At 34.2% G+C, this 16,113-nt stretch overlaps 1 protein-coding gene across 3 annotated transcripts in view; it reads right to left on the bottom strand.

Moving 5' to 3' along the window:
• Positions 1 to 771: 771 nt before the first annotated feature.
• The window catches only part of PCDH11X (protocadherin 11 X-linked), an 827,978-nt gene continuing 812,636 nt past the window's right edge, over positions 772 to 16,113 (bottom strand). For all 3 annotated transcript variants that reach the window (XM_034950250.3, XM_034950249.3, XM_034950252.3), the window contains one exon: positions 772 to 5,741. In XM_034950250.3, the coding sequence (XP_034806141.2) occupies positions 5,065 to 5,741 (677 nt within the window). In that variant the 3' untranslated portion in view covers positions 772 to 5,064. The remainder of the gene's footprint in view (positions 5,742 to 16,113) is intronic.

Raw genomic sequence — 16,113 nt, 5'->3', positions numbered from 1 at the left:
GAGATTTTTTTTTTTTCCCAAATGGCTGGAGCGAAGATGAGAAATAACACAAATTAACCTACACATATATTGTACTTCTTCTAAAACCCCAATCTCCTTTTTGCCAGAGGTTAAAATGTTGCTTGATTTAAATTTTCCTGTTTTTCTTTCTTCACCAGCTAACCCTTGGTGAAAATGAATAAATTAATATCACAATAATAAATATATGAGTGAGAAAAAATAATACAAAAAGCACTGGACTGTGCGGTATGTAATTCTTAATCAAAATTTGGGGCTAATAAAATTCTAAATGCAGTTACATATTTAGTGATACCTTGTAGTTTGAGAGGTTTCAATGAATTCTCTCCATTTAGCCAAAGTGAAAACAAAGCCAGGAGTAAAGTTATTTTGTTCCACAAATATTATCAACCATCTCCAGAAACTTATTTCACCTGGATCTCCTATGGTTGTACAGAGAAATCCTTAGGTAACTTTTACATTAAGTGAAGCAATAGATCTAATCTGGAATAAGTAAATATCACTTAAATCTTGTCTTGAAAGATGCAAAATAAATGTTCAGAAACACTACAATAGTGTTCAGCAATTTTGAAAAGTGATTGAAATTATGTTCAAGTCAGAAATTATATTGAAGGAGTTTTCAGAGTGAACAAAAATACGCTAAATCCAAAATGTACCATTGAAAAAGGGTATTTTCTATATACATTTGAAAATCTATTTAAAATAAAGTGAATCATTTGAGTTTTGAATTAACACACACAATAAAAATGAATGTTTATTTCTCATAACTTTTATTAATATATATTAATAAGAAAACATGCAATACAGAACCTGAAATAGAACAATTAATACAAGTTTGCTTCTGGATTACATACTGCCATCCTTGGCCATACAATAGTCAACCTTCTTACTTCCAAAGCATGGTTGGAACTGCTTTGGGATACTGTTCACTTTCAGATGCTGTATGATATCACAGAGGAGGAATCTTCCCACAATACAAACATAAATACATATTTCATAAAAATCTTAATATTTTAAGCAGGGATAGTATAAATTTCACACAGTTTACTCTTTAAAAAGTATCACTTACAATCACTAAACAATTGCCATTAATTTTTTTTATTTGTGCACATACATTTTTCTGAGCAGATTTTTTTGTTACTGTTTCTGCTGTTGTCAACTTGAACTGCTTTTAAAAATCATATTTACTAAAAGCACATGACAGTTAGTGTAAGAAAGCTACTGTGAAAGAATATTTTAAGGCCTCTGCATAAAATTGATCTGGTGTGGTAATTGGCACATAATATAGAAAGGTTCTTGCAGAAATATATTTCAGCTTCTCCTGCTCCCATGTTTTCCCAGCCAATTGAGCCAGTTGGAAACATTCAAAATAGTTTCTAATGGTCATAATAAAAAGTTTACCTAAACTAACTATAAATTTGGTTTCCAAAAAATATAAAAGAAGAAAGATAAGAAATAATAATTATAATAAAAAATATAAATCAGAAGAGTATAAATAAAAGCCTAAACAAGTAGATTTTCATAAATGTGTATTAGGGAGTATACACACCTTCAGTAATACCATGAAAAAGAAACAAAAACAAAAAAACCTAATGTTGAAATATCCATGTGAGTAAAACGCCTTTAATTTTCTCAGGATTGAAAAGGATTTTTTGTGTGTGTGACATAATTACATTTTAAGAACTGAACAATTTGTGATTTGTTTAGTCTATTTTTTTCCCATTTAATGACCATGTGTGATAAATATTAGTTTGGGAAGGCAGAGGCTCTTTGTAACTGCTACCATTACACAATAGCACTAACCATTTATTATTATTTTCTAACCAAATTTACATAATTAAAAGTAAAATGTTAAGTAAATAAGAATACACAAAATTACTCTCTAAATTTATTACATTGTAGATATCATATGTAAAAGCTAATTTTTAATACACTGACACAATATTAGTTAAAACACAGGTAAAGTTTAAGAAAAGAATGTGTATGCACGTAGCATATAAGATACTTAGTATTTGAATACATACTCACAAGTGTGATATAGTAATACCATAGCTAGAAAATTAATAATCACAATCTAATTGAATATGGACACAAAATAGAATAACTACTTTGATTGAACGTATTATTCTCATATAAGTCATTCAGTTTGAAGTTTTAATTTCAAATCAAACAAAATCCTTTTTAAAACAGAACCATTTTTTGATTGTTGGTTCAGTAAGACGTTTTGCAGTTGTAGGACTACATACATCATACATCACAATAGCCACTTGTGTGCTGTGTCAACCTATACCACTGTCTATTCAGTCAAAGAAATAACTTGTAATGTGATGAAAAAGATATCATCAGATCTGAAGCCCTAGAAGTAACAGGTTTCCAAGGCCAGACCTAGTGGAAGCTTAGAAAGAGAAGGCATAGGGGAGAATAACTGGGCTAATACCCCTTGCCTCTTTGGCTACTCTCAGCCTGCTTCCATTCAAAGCCTCTCTGGTAAAAACCAAGAAGAGGGTGCCCAGTCATTTAATATTCTAAACACAATCTAAGTCTGATTATAAAATCAGAGTTAGAAAGGGTAATAAAAGCGTATTGGTTCATTCCTATATCTATAGGAAAGGTGTCAAAACGTCACAAGTTTCCAGATATGAGGATTTAAGAACCTCCCTAGTAACTCAATAAATTATACTGTCAGAAGAAAAATCCCAAATATCCAACTTTGAGTCCTATTTGATTTTCACTAACATAGATAGTAACCATTGAGATGCCTGATAAGTTATTTAATAATCTTTCAAACTCTTCTTTTTATATCCTTTAAATGTGTGTGTGTGCACGTGTGTGTGTGTGTGTATGTGTGTGTGCAGATCATCAGAAAACTAAAGGTTTGCAGAGAGAAAATGTGAAAATAATTAAAACACAAGAAAAAAATCTCACATCATCTTTGCAGGTTTTTTGAGGCAAAGAATGTTCTAAAATCTACTAGAAGCACTGATTTTTGTCACTATTGGTTCTTTTCTTAATCTTCCCCAAGTTTAAAATTTTCAACATCAACAACAATAGCCACAATAGCAACACATTTGTATGATAATAATTTAATAAACATTCAAATATCATCAGTCCTTCGGGATTCACATGCACCTGGAAAACCAGTATGCTCCAAATCCCTTGGAACATTAACAACACGAAGGAGAAAAAAGATTAATTAATTTTATTAATCAAACTCTGATAGTTAAAAGTTAAGAAGTTATTCTGCACGCCCAGTCAAATATGACTTAAGGAACTTTACAATGGATGGGAATAATATATATTCTGTAAACGCTACTTAACCTGCTGGGCACATGAAAAGAAACTTTCTCAATATTCAGTGGAAATCCTCACCCATGAAATTATGCAATTACCACAGTTTATGTTACAAAATTTACACACAGTTTAATCATAAATTAAATATCAAGTTATACATTACAAAATCTATGTCTAAGTTAATCAATAGGAGATATTGACTCCCCCCCCAACCCCAACCGCCCCCATTAAACATCAATTGTCTCTTGGTTTAGTGTTATACTGAAACAAGGTATTTTCTCAGTTTTGCTATGGAAGAAAATTAAGTTGGTGATGTTTCTGTATATTTATAAAATGTGCACATACAAGATAATGGCCAGTTAAGAGGATAAAAGAAGGAAATAACAGACAACAGAAGAAAACTAATGTTTTCTATGAATAGTACTGTTTCTTTGCTTAGAAGAATATATTTTATTTCATATATGAGATTTTGATGGGTTTTGTTCTGTGTGTGTTATTGGTATTTCTTGTTGACTGCAAGAAGCAGTCATGTGCCTTATTTCTCCCTCTGCATTTTTCCTTAAAATTCTGTTTGATGTAGATTTATAATTACATTTCTTGAAAAGTTCCTTCCTGATATTCTTGTTGTTATTAGTGGTTTTCTTCAGTAAGTTGAGCTAGAATAACAAAAATCCCTTAGTCTTATAGATTTAGCATATGGTTTTATCTACAGTTACATGTATTTGTTATTTTTACTGAACACCCTTTGGTAACAGCCTATTGAGCTGTCAAATCAACATTTAAATCTTCCTGAGTTTCTCTACAAAATAGTAGTTTACCGTCGATATTTTAAGTGACTCGTGCGTTGGATGCATCCACCTCCTTTTAATTTTCTAGGCTGTTACATACAAATTCCCAGAAGTAAAGACCCAAGTAATAATGGACTACAGGCTTAAAATGGCAGATACAGTTTTATTTCTGATGTACTTTACACTAAACTATTAAAGTAAAAAGAGGCCCTTTTTAACAAATAGTTGCTTAATTAGGGCAGTTATTGCACTTCTGTGTCTCGAACTCTACTAAAGAGTAGAGAAATAGGTTGTAGTTCTAGATCTGTACAGTTTATACATATTCTTTATTGAAAATGTATATACAAATTTTATCAACAATATAGTATTGGAATAAGGTAGAAAACATGAAAGCAGAGAGACACAAACAAGCAGTATTTACACTACCTACTGTGTATTTTGAAGGGAGACTCACTAACAACAACAAAAAAACTGAAAACAACAAACAAAAATCAAAAAGAAAGCCCAAAAAAAGGCTACAGTACGTATACCTTTTAACGTTATCTGAACAAAAGTTTAGGTAAACTAAAAGTAAACTTAGAAAATAAGATATTTCTAGGCTTTCCATTTGCTACATACTGGTTCCACACAATCAGCATGGAAACAAATCAGTAATATTGCACATGATGATAAAAACAACAAAAAATACTGTACATCAGAAATAGTACACTCTGTCATGATAAGCCTTACTGTACAAGGGGATGCAAATTGTTAAATTCCTTTTCTTTTTAAATACACATTCTGAATTAAACAAAATGCAATTTTTTGGTTAACTATTGACTAAGGGTCTAGCTGTAGATTTATTCTGGTATCTGTTTCTATTTACACAGTTATTTACAAATCTGATAATCAGAATACTCATTGGAATTGTATCTTAAATTTTGACTATATACATCTTTTCTGAAAATTTGAAGTAACTATTTTAGCTTTACAAGGGATGTTCTTCCATAACGGGGGAATCACCTCTGGACGGTCTGGCCTGTTGGCGTGGAGTGAAGGTTGTCAAAGGAATGACTTTAATTGAATCATCACTGGGATGAAGTCTTTCAGACACGGTGTAAAACTGAGATGTTGTACTACCTTGCACTCCCTGATCAACAGAGCATAGTCCATCAGCACCTTGCACCCAACCTTGCTGCAAACTGACTGATGATTGGGCCTGACTACGATGGAGGGCAATAACCTGTGGCAGAGGAGAGCTGTGGCTGATTGCAGCAGCCTGTGCTAAAGGAGGGCTGTAGCAGAGGGCTGAGGCCTGTGCTGATGGTGGGCTGTGGTGAAGTGCAGTAGCCTGCACTAGAGGAGGACTGTGGTGGAGAGCAGACACCTGTATCGGTGGTGGGCTGTGGCACAATGCGATGGTCTGTGTCACTGGAGGGCTGTGGCAGAGAGCAATGGTCTGTGTCACTGGTGGGCTGTGGTGCTGAGTAGAGGCCTGTGACAGTGGTGGGCTGTGGCATAGAGCAGAGGCCTGTGCTTGCGAAGAGCTGGAATGATCCAGAGATGCCGGCATCCAGCAGGCATCAGAATGGCCATAGATGAGACATTCTTGAGTGCAGTTGTCAGAGGCCTCTTCCACAGTTGGTTGAACAGTTATTTCTGCAGCTGTTGGGGTGAGGAAAAAAATAATAAAATTTATATTTCAAAGGCATATTTTTATTAGCTACTTAAATATCATTGTGACAAAAAAGGTAACAACCTATACACAAATGCATTAAAGACTTCCATTATTTATAGAGTTGGTATTTTTAATTTGTCAGTAATTCTTAGGGAAGTATAAATGACTTGGAGTGGGTGGATGAGGTCTCATTATCATAATTGGGATCCTTTGGCCTAGTATCCCAAATGTAGGTATTTTTTATTGTATCTGTGACCCTCAAGGAAACTATGATCATTCATCTATACATGCAAGTCAGCTGAAATATGGCTTCTAACTAGCACTGAGAGAGGACATAAAAGCAAAATTAATTGGAAAACAAATTATAAGAATATATAATGAACTAATTATAGCTAAAAAATAGTTAGCTAATAATAAATTACATAAATTTGGAAGTATAGTTTATTGAACTCTAAGATATGCCTTAATTTCAAGAATAAAATATAGTCATAATTATTTCAAAAATAAGTGATTTCGGTATTCTTTATTTGCTGGAATCATCTTAAAATACAAGTTAGCAACATAATAAACTAGAGATCCAAGTATTTAGCTGTAAACTATAATAGTTTATAATACTCTTTTTATGAAATTTCTCTATAGTCTTCAAATGTCAATAGATATCAAACATCAATAAAAATATTATACAAATTTTAGTGAAATAGAGATGGAGTTACTATATCTATATAAAGTTTACTTGAGAGCAAGAAATGCTATCCAGTATAAAGAAATACATTATATGACAATAAAAAGATCAATTCTCTAAGAAGACGTATCAATCCTGTGTGTATGCACCTTACAACAGAGCTTCAAAATATAAGCAAAATAAGCTAGAAATGAAAGGATAAATAGACATATCCACAGTCATACTTGGAGATTACAATACTCCTTAGAACTTGATGGAAAAAATAGAAAATCAGTAAATGCATAGAAGACTTGAGCAATATAATCAACCAACTAGATCAAAATTTATATTAGTAGAACTATTCAATTTTAGCAAATTAGAAACAGGGGAATATCTTCAAATTGACATGCAGGTCCTACAAAAAGATAACAGCTGACACGATATTCAAAGGTTAAATATTGAATACTTTTCCCCAAAAATCAGAAACAGTAAGGTTGACACCACTCCTATTTGACATAATATTGTAAGTTCTAGCCAATGAAATAAAGCAAGAAAAAGAAATGAAATACATACAGATTGAAAATAAACAACACTGTATCTATTCACAGACACATTTAGGTATACATGTAACAAAATGTGTGTGGAATCTGTGTGCTTAAAATTTAAAAAAAAAAAAGATGAAAAAAATAAAGAAAATCTAATTAAATGGAGAGATATACCATGTTCTTAGCTTGGAATACTCAATATTGTTATGATGTCAGTGGTCCCACAATTGATCCGTAAAGTCAACATAATCTAAATAAAAAGGAAATCTTAGATGGATCTTCTGTTTTTGCAGATATCAACAAGCTGATGCTATAATTTATAGGGAAAGGTAAAGGAATTAGATTAGCCAACCAATTTTGATTAAAAAAAACCTATTTGTGGACTCACATCATCTGATTTCAAGATTTACTATAGCACGTACCTAATCATTACAATGTAATATTAGCAAAATAATAAATACAAAATGATTAATAAAAATAGAATAATCAGTCCAGAAATAGATCCACAAAATTCTAAAGTGATTTTCAACAAAGGTCTGAATTCAATGGTGAAAGTATAGACTTTTCAACAAGTGCCAACAGAATGATTATAGGTTATAAGCAGAAAATTAAAACTTGACCCACATCTTTAATCTTATAAAATAATTAACCTGAATCAATCAAAAGTCTAAATGTAAAATGTAAAACTATACAACTTCTATTAGAAAATATTGGAGAAAATCTTTGTGACTATGAGTTAGGCAGCATTCTTCACTACAACATCAAAAGCACAATTTATTTTTAAAAATATGCTAAGTTGAGCTTATTTGTAATTAAAAATATTTACTTTGCAAAAGGCAATGTGAATGAATGAAAAGGCAAGCTACAGACTGGGTAAAAATATTTGCAAATCACATTTCTGACAAGGGAGTTATATATTTAAAAAAGGATGTAAACTAACAATAGATTTTTTTTCCAAGATGACTGATTAAATCCTTTTATCATGCCTCAGTGACTTGGAAATAGCAAGATAGTGCATAAAGATCAACTTTGTGAGCTTTAATTCAAGAAGAAAAATGACAATCCACCAGTATTGTGAAGGGGGCCCCAGCGGGGAGGACATGGGAAAGCAGTCCATGTGATGGCATCCAGTTGATAAAAGTAAGTGAAGCCCCAGTACATGAGAGAGACAGAGAGCCTCCCTCTGTGACTCACCTTTCTACTGGGGATCTGAGCAACCCAAGAGGAGGGAGAATATTTTGTTTCTTTAAAGTCCTGGTGCTAACCTGGGGAGAGGCTTGGAGACCTGAGGGGAAAACACCAGGAAAAACTACAGAAATTTGCCCAGGCCAAGGACTGACAGCAGGATGCCATTTTTAATCCAGGCACATACAAAATCAGCCATTCCTTTGAGACCTAGCAGTATGGCCATGCAGGTATTTTAATCTCAGGCCAGAGATTGGAACACCTGCTCTGGAGCAGGGTAGGGGCTTCCATAGCCAGAACTGTAGAAAGCACCACAGCAGTAGGTACCAGAATTGTACACTCCCCTGTTGAAGCCCTGGGGCAGGAGAAGAGCTGCTATAGCTGTGTTTTCTCCTGGATGATGAGACTTTCATTCAAGGCCAGCTGGCAACCTGAAACTGACTTGCGTATGCCATTAATGGGTGCCCCAGCATGCTCCCCTTGAGATTGTGGTATAGCAGGGCCCTCTCCGTTCCACCTCCATGCAGAAATCCAAGCATCTGGAGCGCCCACTTGCTTGAATCAGCAATCTGAGTTGCCCCACTTTTCATGGACATAAATTGTGGTATAGCAGGCACTTCGCACTCAATACCCAAACAGATCTCCAGGTGTTTGAAGCACTTCCTCACCTGGATCAACAGCTTTACCTGCCCCTATTTCTGTGCATAGATGGTGGTGCAGTGGGGCTTTCATCACAACACATGCAGACAGATCTCCAGGAATTTGGAGTACTTGCTCACATGGACTAGTAGCCTGAGCAACCCCGCCCTTGTTGGCCATGGATCATGGTGCAGTCAAGCCCTCTACATTTTATGCCCAGGCAGATCTTCAGACATTCAGATCACCCACTCACCTGGTTCAGCAACCTGGAGCTGCCCCACCCCTACTATGCAGAGATCTTGGTGAAGGGTGGTTCTCTCTGCTTCACAAACGGGCATCTCTCTCTGCTCCACACCCAGGCATATCTCCAGGCATGTGGAGCACTCGCTCTCCGACCTGGATTAGGAATTTAGGCCTCCCCTAATCCCTGTCCAGAGAACTTGGGGCTGAGGAGGTTTCCCAGCTCCATGCCTAGGCACACTTTTGGGTGTTTAGTGGCTATCCACTGGATCCTTGCTAAGTGCTGGTGTTTGTGCCTGACATCAGGGGACATTTAGGCAGGCCATGCTAATCTTGGACCTGTCCTAACATAGGACAGAGCAAGGAGCTCAGACAACTGTGCACTCCACAGATCAGCCCATTGCCTAAGATGAGAGAGAGCTTCTCCCAGTAAACAAGGATCATGTATATACCTAGCCACATCAGGTACAGCCAGCTCTCACCCATAAGTACCATCTACTGGCTTGTAGGTTGAACTACACACATCAATATAAAACCTGTCAACAAAACTACATAGGGTTACAGAAGCAAAGACAAGTGACCATACCCAGCATTCACTACAGTCACACCCTGTAGGGAGGAGAGGAAAGGGAAAGGGAAAGAAAAAAAATAATAATGTTATACTGAAATAAAAAACAAAAGAAAATATCCTAACACAAAATTACAAAAATTAGAAGTGCCAACATTCTCAGATGAGAAGAAACCAATGCAAGAATTCTAGCACTATGAAAAATATGAATGCAGTGACATCACCATAGAATTGCAGTACCCCTCCACCAATGGTCCTTAACCAAAATGTAAATGCAGAAATCACATAAAGAATTCAAAGCATGGATTTCAAGGAAGCTCAGTGAGATCCAAGACAAGCTGAAAATGAACACAAATAACTTCTAAAGCAATCCAGGAAATAAAGAAAGAGATAAACATCTTGAAAGAAAGCAATCAGAACTTCTGGATTTGAAAAACTAACTTAAGGAATTTAAAAAATACAATTGAAAGCTTTATCAATAGACTGTACCAAGCAGAAGAAATAATTTCAGAGCTTAAAGACCAGTATTTTGAAATAACATAGCCAGATAAAAATAAAGAAGAAAAGAATTTTAAGAAATAAGCAAATGTTTTTGAGCAATATTAGATGATGTAAAGCGAAGAAACCTACAAATTACTGGCATCCCTGAGGAAGAAGTGGACAATGTAGGTAACTTGGAAAACAATATTTGAGGTAATAATTCAATAAATGTTCTCTGATCTTGCTAGAGAGACAGATATCCAGATTCAAAAAATCCAGAGAACATCTGAGAGATATAATACAAAATGAGTATCACCAAAGCATATGGTCACAAGACTGTCCAGGGTTAACACACACACACACACACACACACACACACACACACACAACAACAACAATAACAACAACAAAAAACTTAAAGGCAACTAGAGAAAAACGTCGATCACACACAAACGAACCCCATCAGGCTAACAGTGAACTTCTCAGCAGAAACCTTACAAGCTAACAGAAATTGGAGGCCAATTTTTAATATTCTTAAAAACAAGAAATTCCAACCAGGAATTTTATATCCCACCAAACTATGTTCCATAGGCAAAGGAGAAACAAACGATTTTACAGACAAGCAAGCCCTGAAAAACTTTGTTACCAGCAGGCCAGCCTTACAAGAGATTATTGAGGAAGTTCTAAACATAGAAATCATAGCAGCTAGCAGGAAAACAAACTTAAATACATAGCCCAAAGACCCTATAAAGCAACCACAAAATAGGAAACACAAAGCAAACAGCTAACAACTTCATGATAGGATTAAAACCTCAGATATCAATATTAACCTTGAATTTAAATGGCCTGAAGGTCCAATTTAAAAGATATGGAGTAACAAGCTACATAAAAAAGCCCTATTAGTCTGCTGTCTTCAACAGACCCAACACACATGCATAAACATCCATAGACTCAAAGTAAAGATCTAGAGAAAGATCTACAGTGGAAACAGAACACAAGAACAGGGGTTGCTATTCTTATATCAGATAAAACAGAGTTTAAAGCAATAACAACAAAAAAAAGGGTATTACATAATGGTTAAGTGTTCAATTCAACAAGAAGACTTAACTATACACATACATATGCACCCAGTATTGGAGTGTTTTCTTCTTATAAAACAAGTTTTTCTTGGTCTACAAAAAGACTTAGAAAGCCACACAATAATACTGGGGGATATCAACATCCCACTGACAGCATTAGACAGATCATCAAGACAGAAAACTAACAAAGAAATTCTGGACTTGAATTTGACACTTAACCAGTTGGACCTAATAAACATGCACAGAATACTCTACCCAATATACATGTATATACAGAATATATAAAGCATAGTCTCAATAAATTAAAAAAATTGAAATCATACAAACTATTGAAAAAATAAATAAGATTGACAGGCTACTAGCTAGATTAACAGGAGATGATCCAAATAAGCACAGTCACAATAGACAAAGGTGGCATTGCAACTGATCCCACAGGAATTCAAAAGATCCTCAGAAAATATAAACACCTCTGTGCACACAAAATAGAAAATTTAGAGGAAATTGAGAAATTGCTGGAAGCACACAATCGCCCAAGATTGAATCAGGAAGAGATTGAAACCATGAACAGATCAATGCTGAGTTTTGAGATTGTATCAGTAATTTTAAAAACTACCAAACAAACAAACCAAAAACAAAACCCAGACCAGATGGATTCAGAGCCAAATTGTACCAGACATACAAAAAAGAGATGTTACCAATGCTACTGAAACTATTAAAAAAAAAATTCTAGTAGTAGGGACTCCTCTCTAACTCCTTCTATGAGGCCAGCATCATCCTGATACCAAAACCTGGCAAAGACACAACAAAAAATGAAAATTATAGGCCAATATCTCTGATTAACAAAGACACAAAAATTGTCAAAAAAATATACTAGGAAACTGGATCCAACAGCACTTCAAAAAATTAATTGACCGTGAAGACTGTGATCAAGTAGGTTTCATTCTTGGGATGCAAGATTGGTACAGCATATGCAAATCAATAAATGTGATTCACCGCATAAACAGAAGTAAATTTTTAAAAAAATGTGATCATCTCAATAGACACAGAAATAGCTTTTGATAAAATCCAGCATCTCTTCATGATAAAAACTTTCATATATTAGTCACTGAAGGAACACACCTTAAAGCAATGAGTCATCTATGACAAACCCACAGCCAACATCATACTAAACAGGCAAAAACTAGAAGCATTCTTTTGAAAGCTAGAATAAGACAAGGATGCCCATCTTCAGTACTCCTATTCAACACAGTACTGGAAGTGCTAGACAGAGAAATCAGGAAAGATAAAGAACTAAAGGCATCTAATTAGGAAAAGAAGATGATAACCTATGTCTATTCATGGCCAGTAGGATTCAATATGTAGAAAACCCTAAAGAACATTGAAAGGCTCCTGGAACACAAAAGATTTAGCAAAGTTTCAGCATACAAAATCAATGTGCAAAAATCAGTAGAATGTCTATATATTAAAGCTGAGTGCTGGATCAAGAATAGAATTTTATTTGCAATAGCCAAAAAAAAAGCTAGGAATAAATCTAACCAAGGCAGCAAGAGGTTTGTTTGTACAAGAAGAACTACAAAACACTGCTAAAAGAAATCATAGATGACACAAACAAATGAAAAAGTATCCTATGCTCATGGATTAGAAGAATAAATATAAAAATGGCCATACTATCCAAAGCAAAATACAGATTCAACACTCTTCCTATCAAACTACCAAAGTCATTTTTCCAGAATTTGAAAAAAAAAAAACTGTTCTAAAATTTATATGGAACCACAAAATAAGCCAAATAGCCAAAATAATCCTAAGCAAAAAGAACAAAGCTGGAGGCATCACATTATCTGATTTCAGACTATACTATAAGGCTACAGTAACAAAAAGAGCATGGGACTGATGCAAAAGCAAACACATAGACCAATGGAACAGAAATAGAGAACCCAGAAATAAAGTTGCACACCTACAGCCATCTAATATTTGACAAAGTTGACAAAATTAAGCAGTGGGGAAAGGACTTTCTATTCAATAAATTGTGCTGGGACAGTTGACTAGCCACATGTAGAAGAATGAAACTGGACCCCTACCTATCACCATACACAAAAATTAACCTAAGATGAATTAAAGATTTAAATGTGAGACCAAAAACTGTAAGAATTCTAGAAGGAACCATACGAAACACCATTCTGGACATTAGCCTTGGCAAAGAATTTATGACTAAATCCTTAAAAGCAATTGCAACAAAAACAAAAATTGACAAATGGGACCTAATTAAACTAAAGAGCTTCTGCAAAGCAAAATAAGCTATCAACCAGGTGAACAGACAACCTATAGAATGGGAGAAAATGTTCCCAAAGTATACATTCAGCAAAGGTCTACTATCTAGACTGTAGAGAACGTAAACAAACAACAAGCAAAATACAAAAGCCTCCATTCAAAAGTGGGCAAAAAATATAAACAGACACTTCTCAAAAGAAGACATACAAGGGGCCAACAAACATACAAAAAAAATTCCTCATCATTCTTCACCAGATAAATGCAAATCAAAACCACAATGAGAATCTATCTCACACCAGTCAGAATAGCTATTATTAAAAAGCCAAAAAACAACAGACGCTGACAAAGTTGGTGAGAAAAGAGAATTTTTATACACTGTTGGTGGGAATGTAAATTAATTCAGCCTTTGTGGAGAGCATTTTGAAGATTTCTCAAAGAACACAAAACAGAATTACCATTCAACCCAGAAACTCTCATTACTGAGTATTATCTCCAAAAGAAAACAAATTGTTCTACCAAAAAGACACATGCACTTGCATGTTGACACAGCACTGTTCACAATAGCAAAGACATGGAGTCAACCTAGGTGACCATCAGTGGTGGATTGGATTTCTTATATATAGCACGCATATACCATAGGATATACGCAGTCTTTAAAAGAACAAACTATGTTATTTGCAGCAACATGGGTGCAGCTGGAGGCCATTATCCAAAGCAAATTAACACAGCAACAGAAAGCCAAATATCGCATGTTCTCCCTTATAAGTGGAAGCTAAACATTGGGTACTCATGGAAATAAAGACAGCAACAATAGACACTGAAGAGTATTAGAAGGGAGAGAGGGGAGAAAGGGTTGAACAACTATGAATATGATGAGATTATTCATACCCCAAACCTCAGCGTCACCCAATATACCCAGGTAACAAATCTGCACATGTACCCCCTGAATCAAAAATAATAGTTGAAATTTAAAAAACTAAAAAATAACAATAAGAAAATGAAGAACTCAATTAAAAAACTGGCAAATATCTGTATAGACTATCAAGGAAGACATGAATATGTCAGATAAGCATATAATTAGAGACTCAGCACAGTCAGACATTAAAGAAATGCAAATTTAAAATGCAAAGAGATACCATTCTATTTGAGTGATTAAAAGAAAAAACTAAAAATACCAAGTGCTGGTAAGTATTCCAAACATCTAGAATCTTCAATTGATGCTGCTGCTGACACAGAATGGCACAGGGAATTTAGATAACAGTTTGTCAACTTCCTATAAAGCTAAACATACACTTGAAAAACAAAAACAGAAAAAAAACCCAGCAATTTCAGTCCTGCATATTTATGCAAAATATTTGAAAACGTATGTTATTGTAGAAATTTTTATGTGCAAGTTAAACAGCATTATTAATAATCACCAAAAGGTAGAAATGACCCTTACTGCCTTTCAGCTGGTAAAAGAATGAACTGTGTCATAGCCATACACTGAAATACTACTCAGCAATAAAAAGAAGCATATTGATTCTTAGAGCAACATGGATGAATCTCAAATGAATTTTGTTAAATGAAAGAAACCATAATCAAGTCTACATCATGTATGGTTCCTATTATATAACATTCTGGAAATGGCAAGCTTATAGGGATGAAAAACATACCGGTGATCGCCAGGAGCTGGGAATTCAGGTAATGTTGACTAGCAGAGCAGCACAAAGAAATTTTGGGAGTAATGAAAGTGTTCTCTATATGAAAATGGTGATAGATACATGATTGTATGCATTTGTCAAAACTGGTAGAACTATAGAACATGAGTGAATTTTATTGTATGTAAATATAAAAAACAGCAATGAGTGATGTCAACTGTTGAGAAATTATACTTTTTATAAATTATCTTTTGCCTCCTTTATTCAATTCAGAATTATTTTTTCCAGAAAAATATCCTAATCAAATTAAATAGTATTGCATCCAAATAATACATGCTTCTTTGTGGACTCACTGCTTGAAATATTTTTAATACAAAGTTATCAAATTCAAAACATAATTTTGAAAATAATGTGTGGAAATATTTAAAAAGATAAGAATATCATTTATTTACAGAAACCATAGGACAAACGATAATACAAAGGTTTTCTAAGACACTTAGCCTCATACATTTTCTACCTTCACAAAGCTAGAAAAATGACATAATGATTTTTTGTTCAGGTGCATGGTATTAAGAGAAGAGCAGAACAGGAAGGAAGAATTTGGTTATTTTTAGAGAAAGAAACTGTCCATATAATCTTCACTATTTTCTTAACTTTGGGTTGCAACCACTAGTTAATTTCAAATAACTTTATAAATGATTAGTATAATTTGTTTTCACACTTAGGTCTCCAGAAAAGAAAAAAAAAATTCTCTTTTTCTTCTCTCTGAACATGTGTGCTTGCTGAGTGATAATGGCAATTCAAGTTTTTGTACATAATTTTAAAAACTAAAAATAGAGATTCAATTTGTTATAGAGTCCAGTGACTGTCATTACCCTATCATGCTTAGTACCAAAGAATAGGATGTAAAATAAGTTATAGTAAGACTAATAGCTCCCCATTAGATAACCATTTATCTTTCTTTATTTAGAGCTCACTTAAAATAAACGTGTCCCTAGGAGATTAACGTTTAAAATGTTCTATATTTTTTGCACAATTATATTTGAGAAATAGT

Source organism: Pan paniscus, chromosome X (assembly GCF_029289425.2).
Source record: "Pan paniscus chromosome X, NHGRI_mPanPan1-v2.0_pri, whole genome shotgun sequence".
NCBI classification, from domain to species: domain Eukaryota; kingdom Metazoa; phylum Chordata; class Mammalia; order Primates; family Hominidae; genus Pan; species Pan paniscus.
The sequence above is the reverse complement of the archived record's forward strand: the minus strand, read 5'-3'. Positions and strand labels throughout refer to the sequence as shown.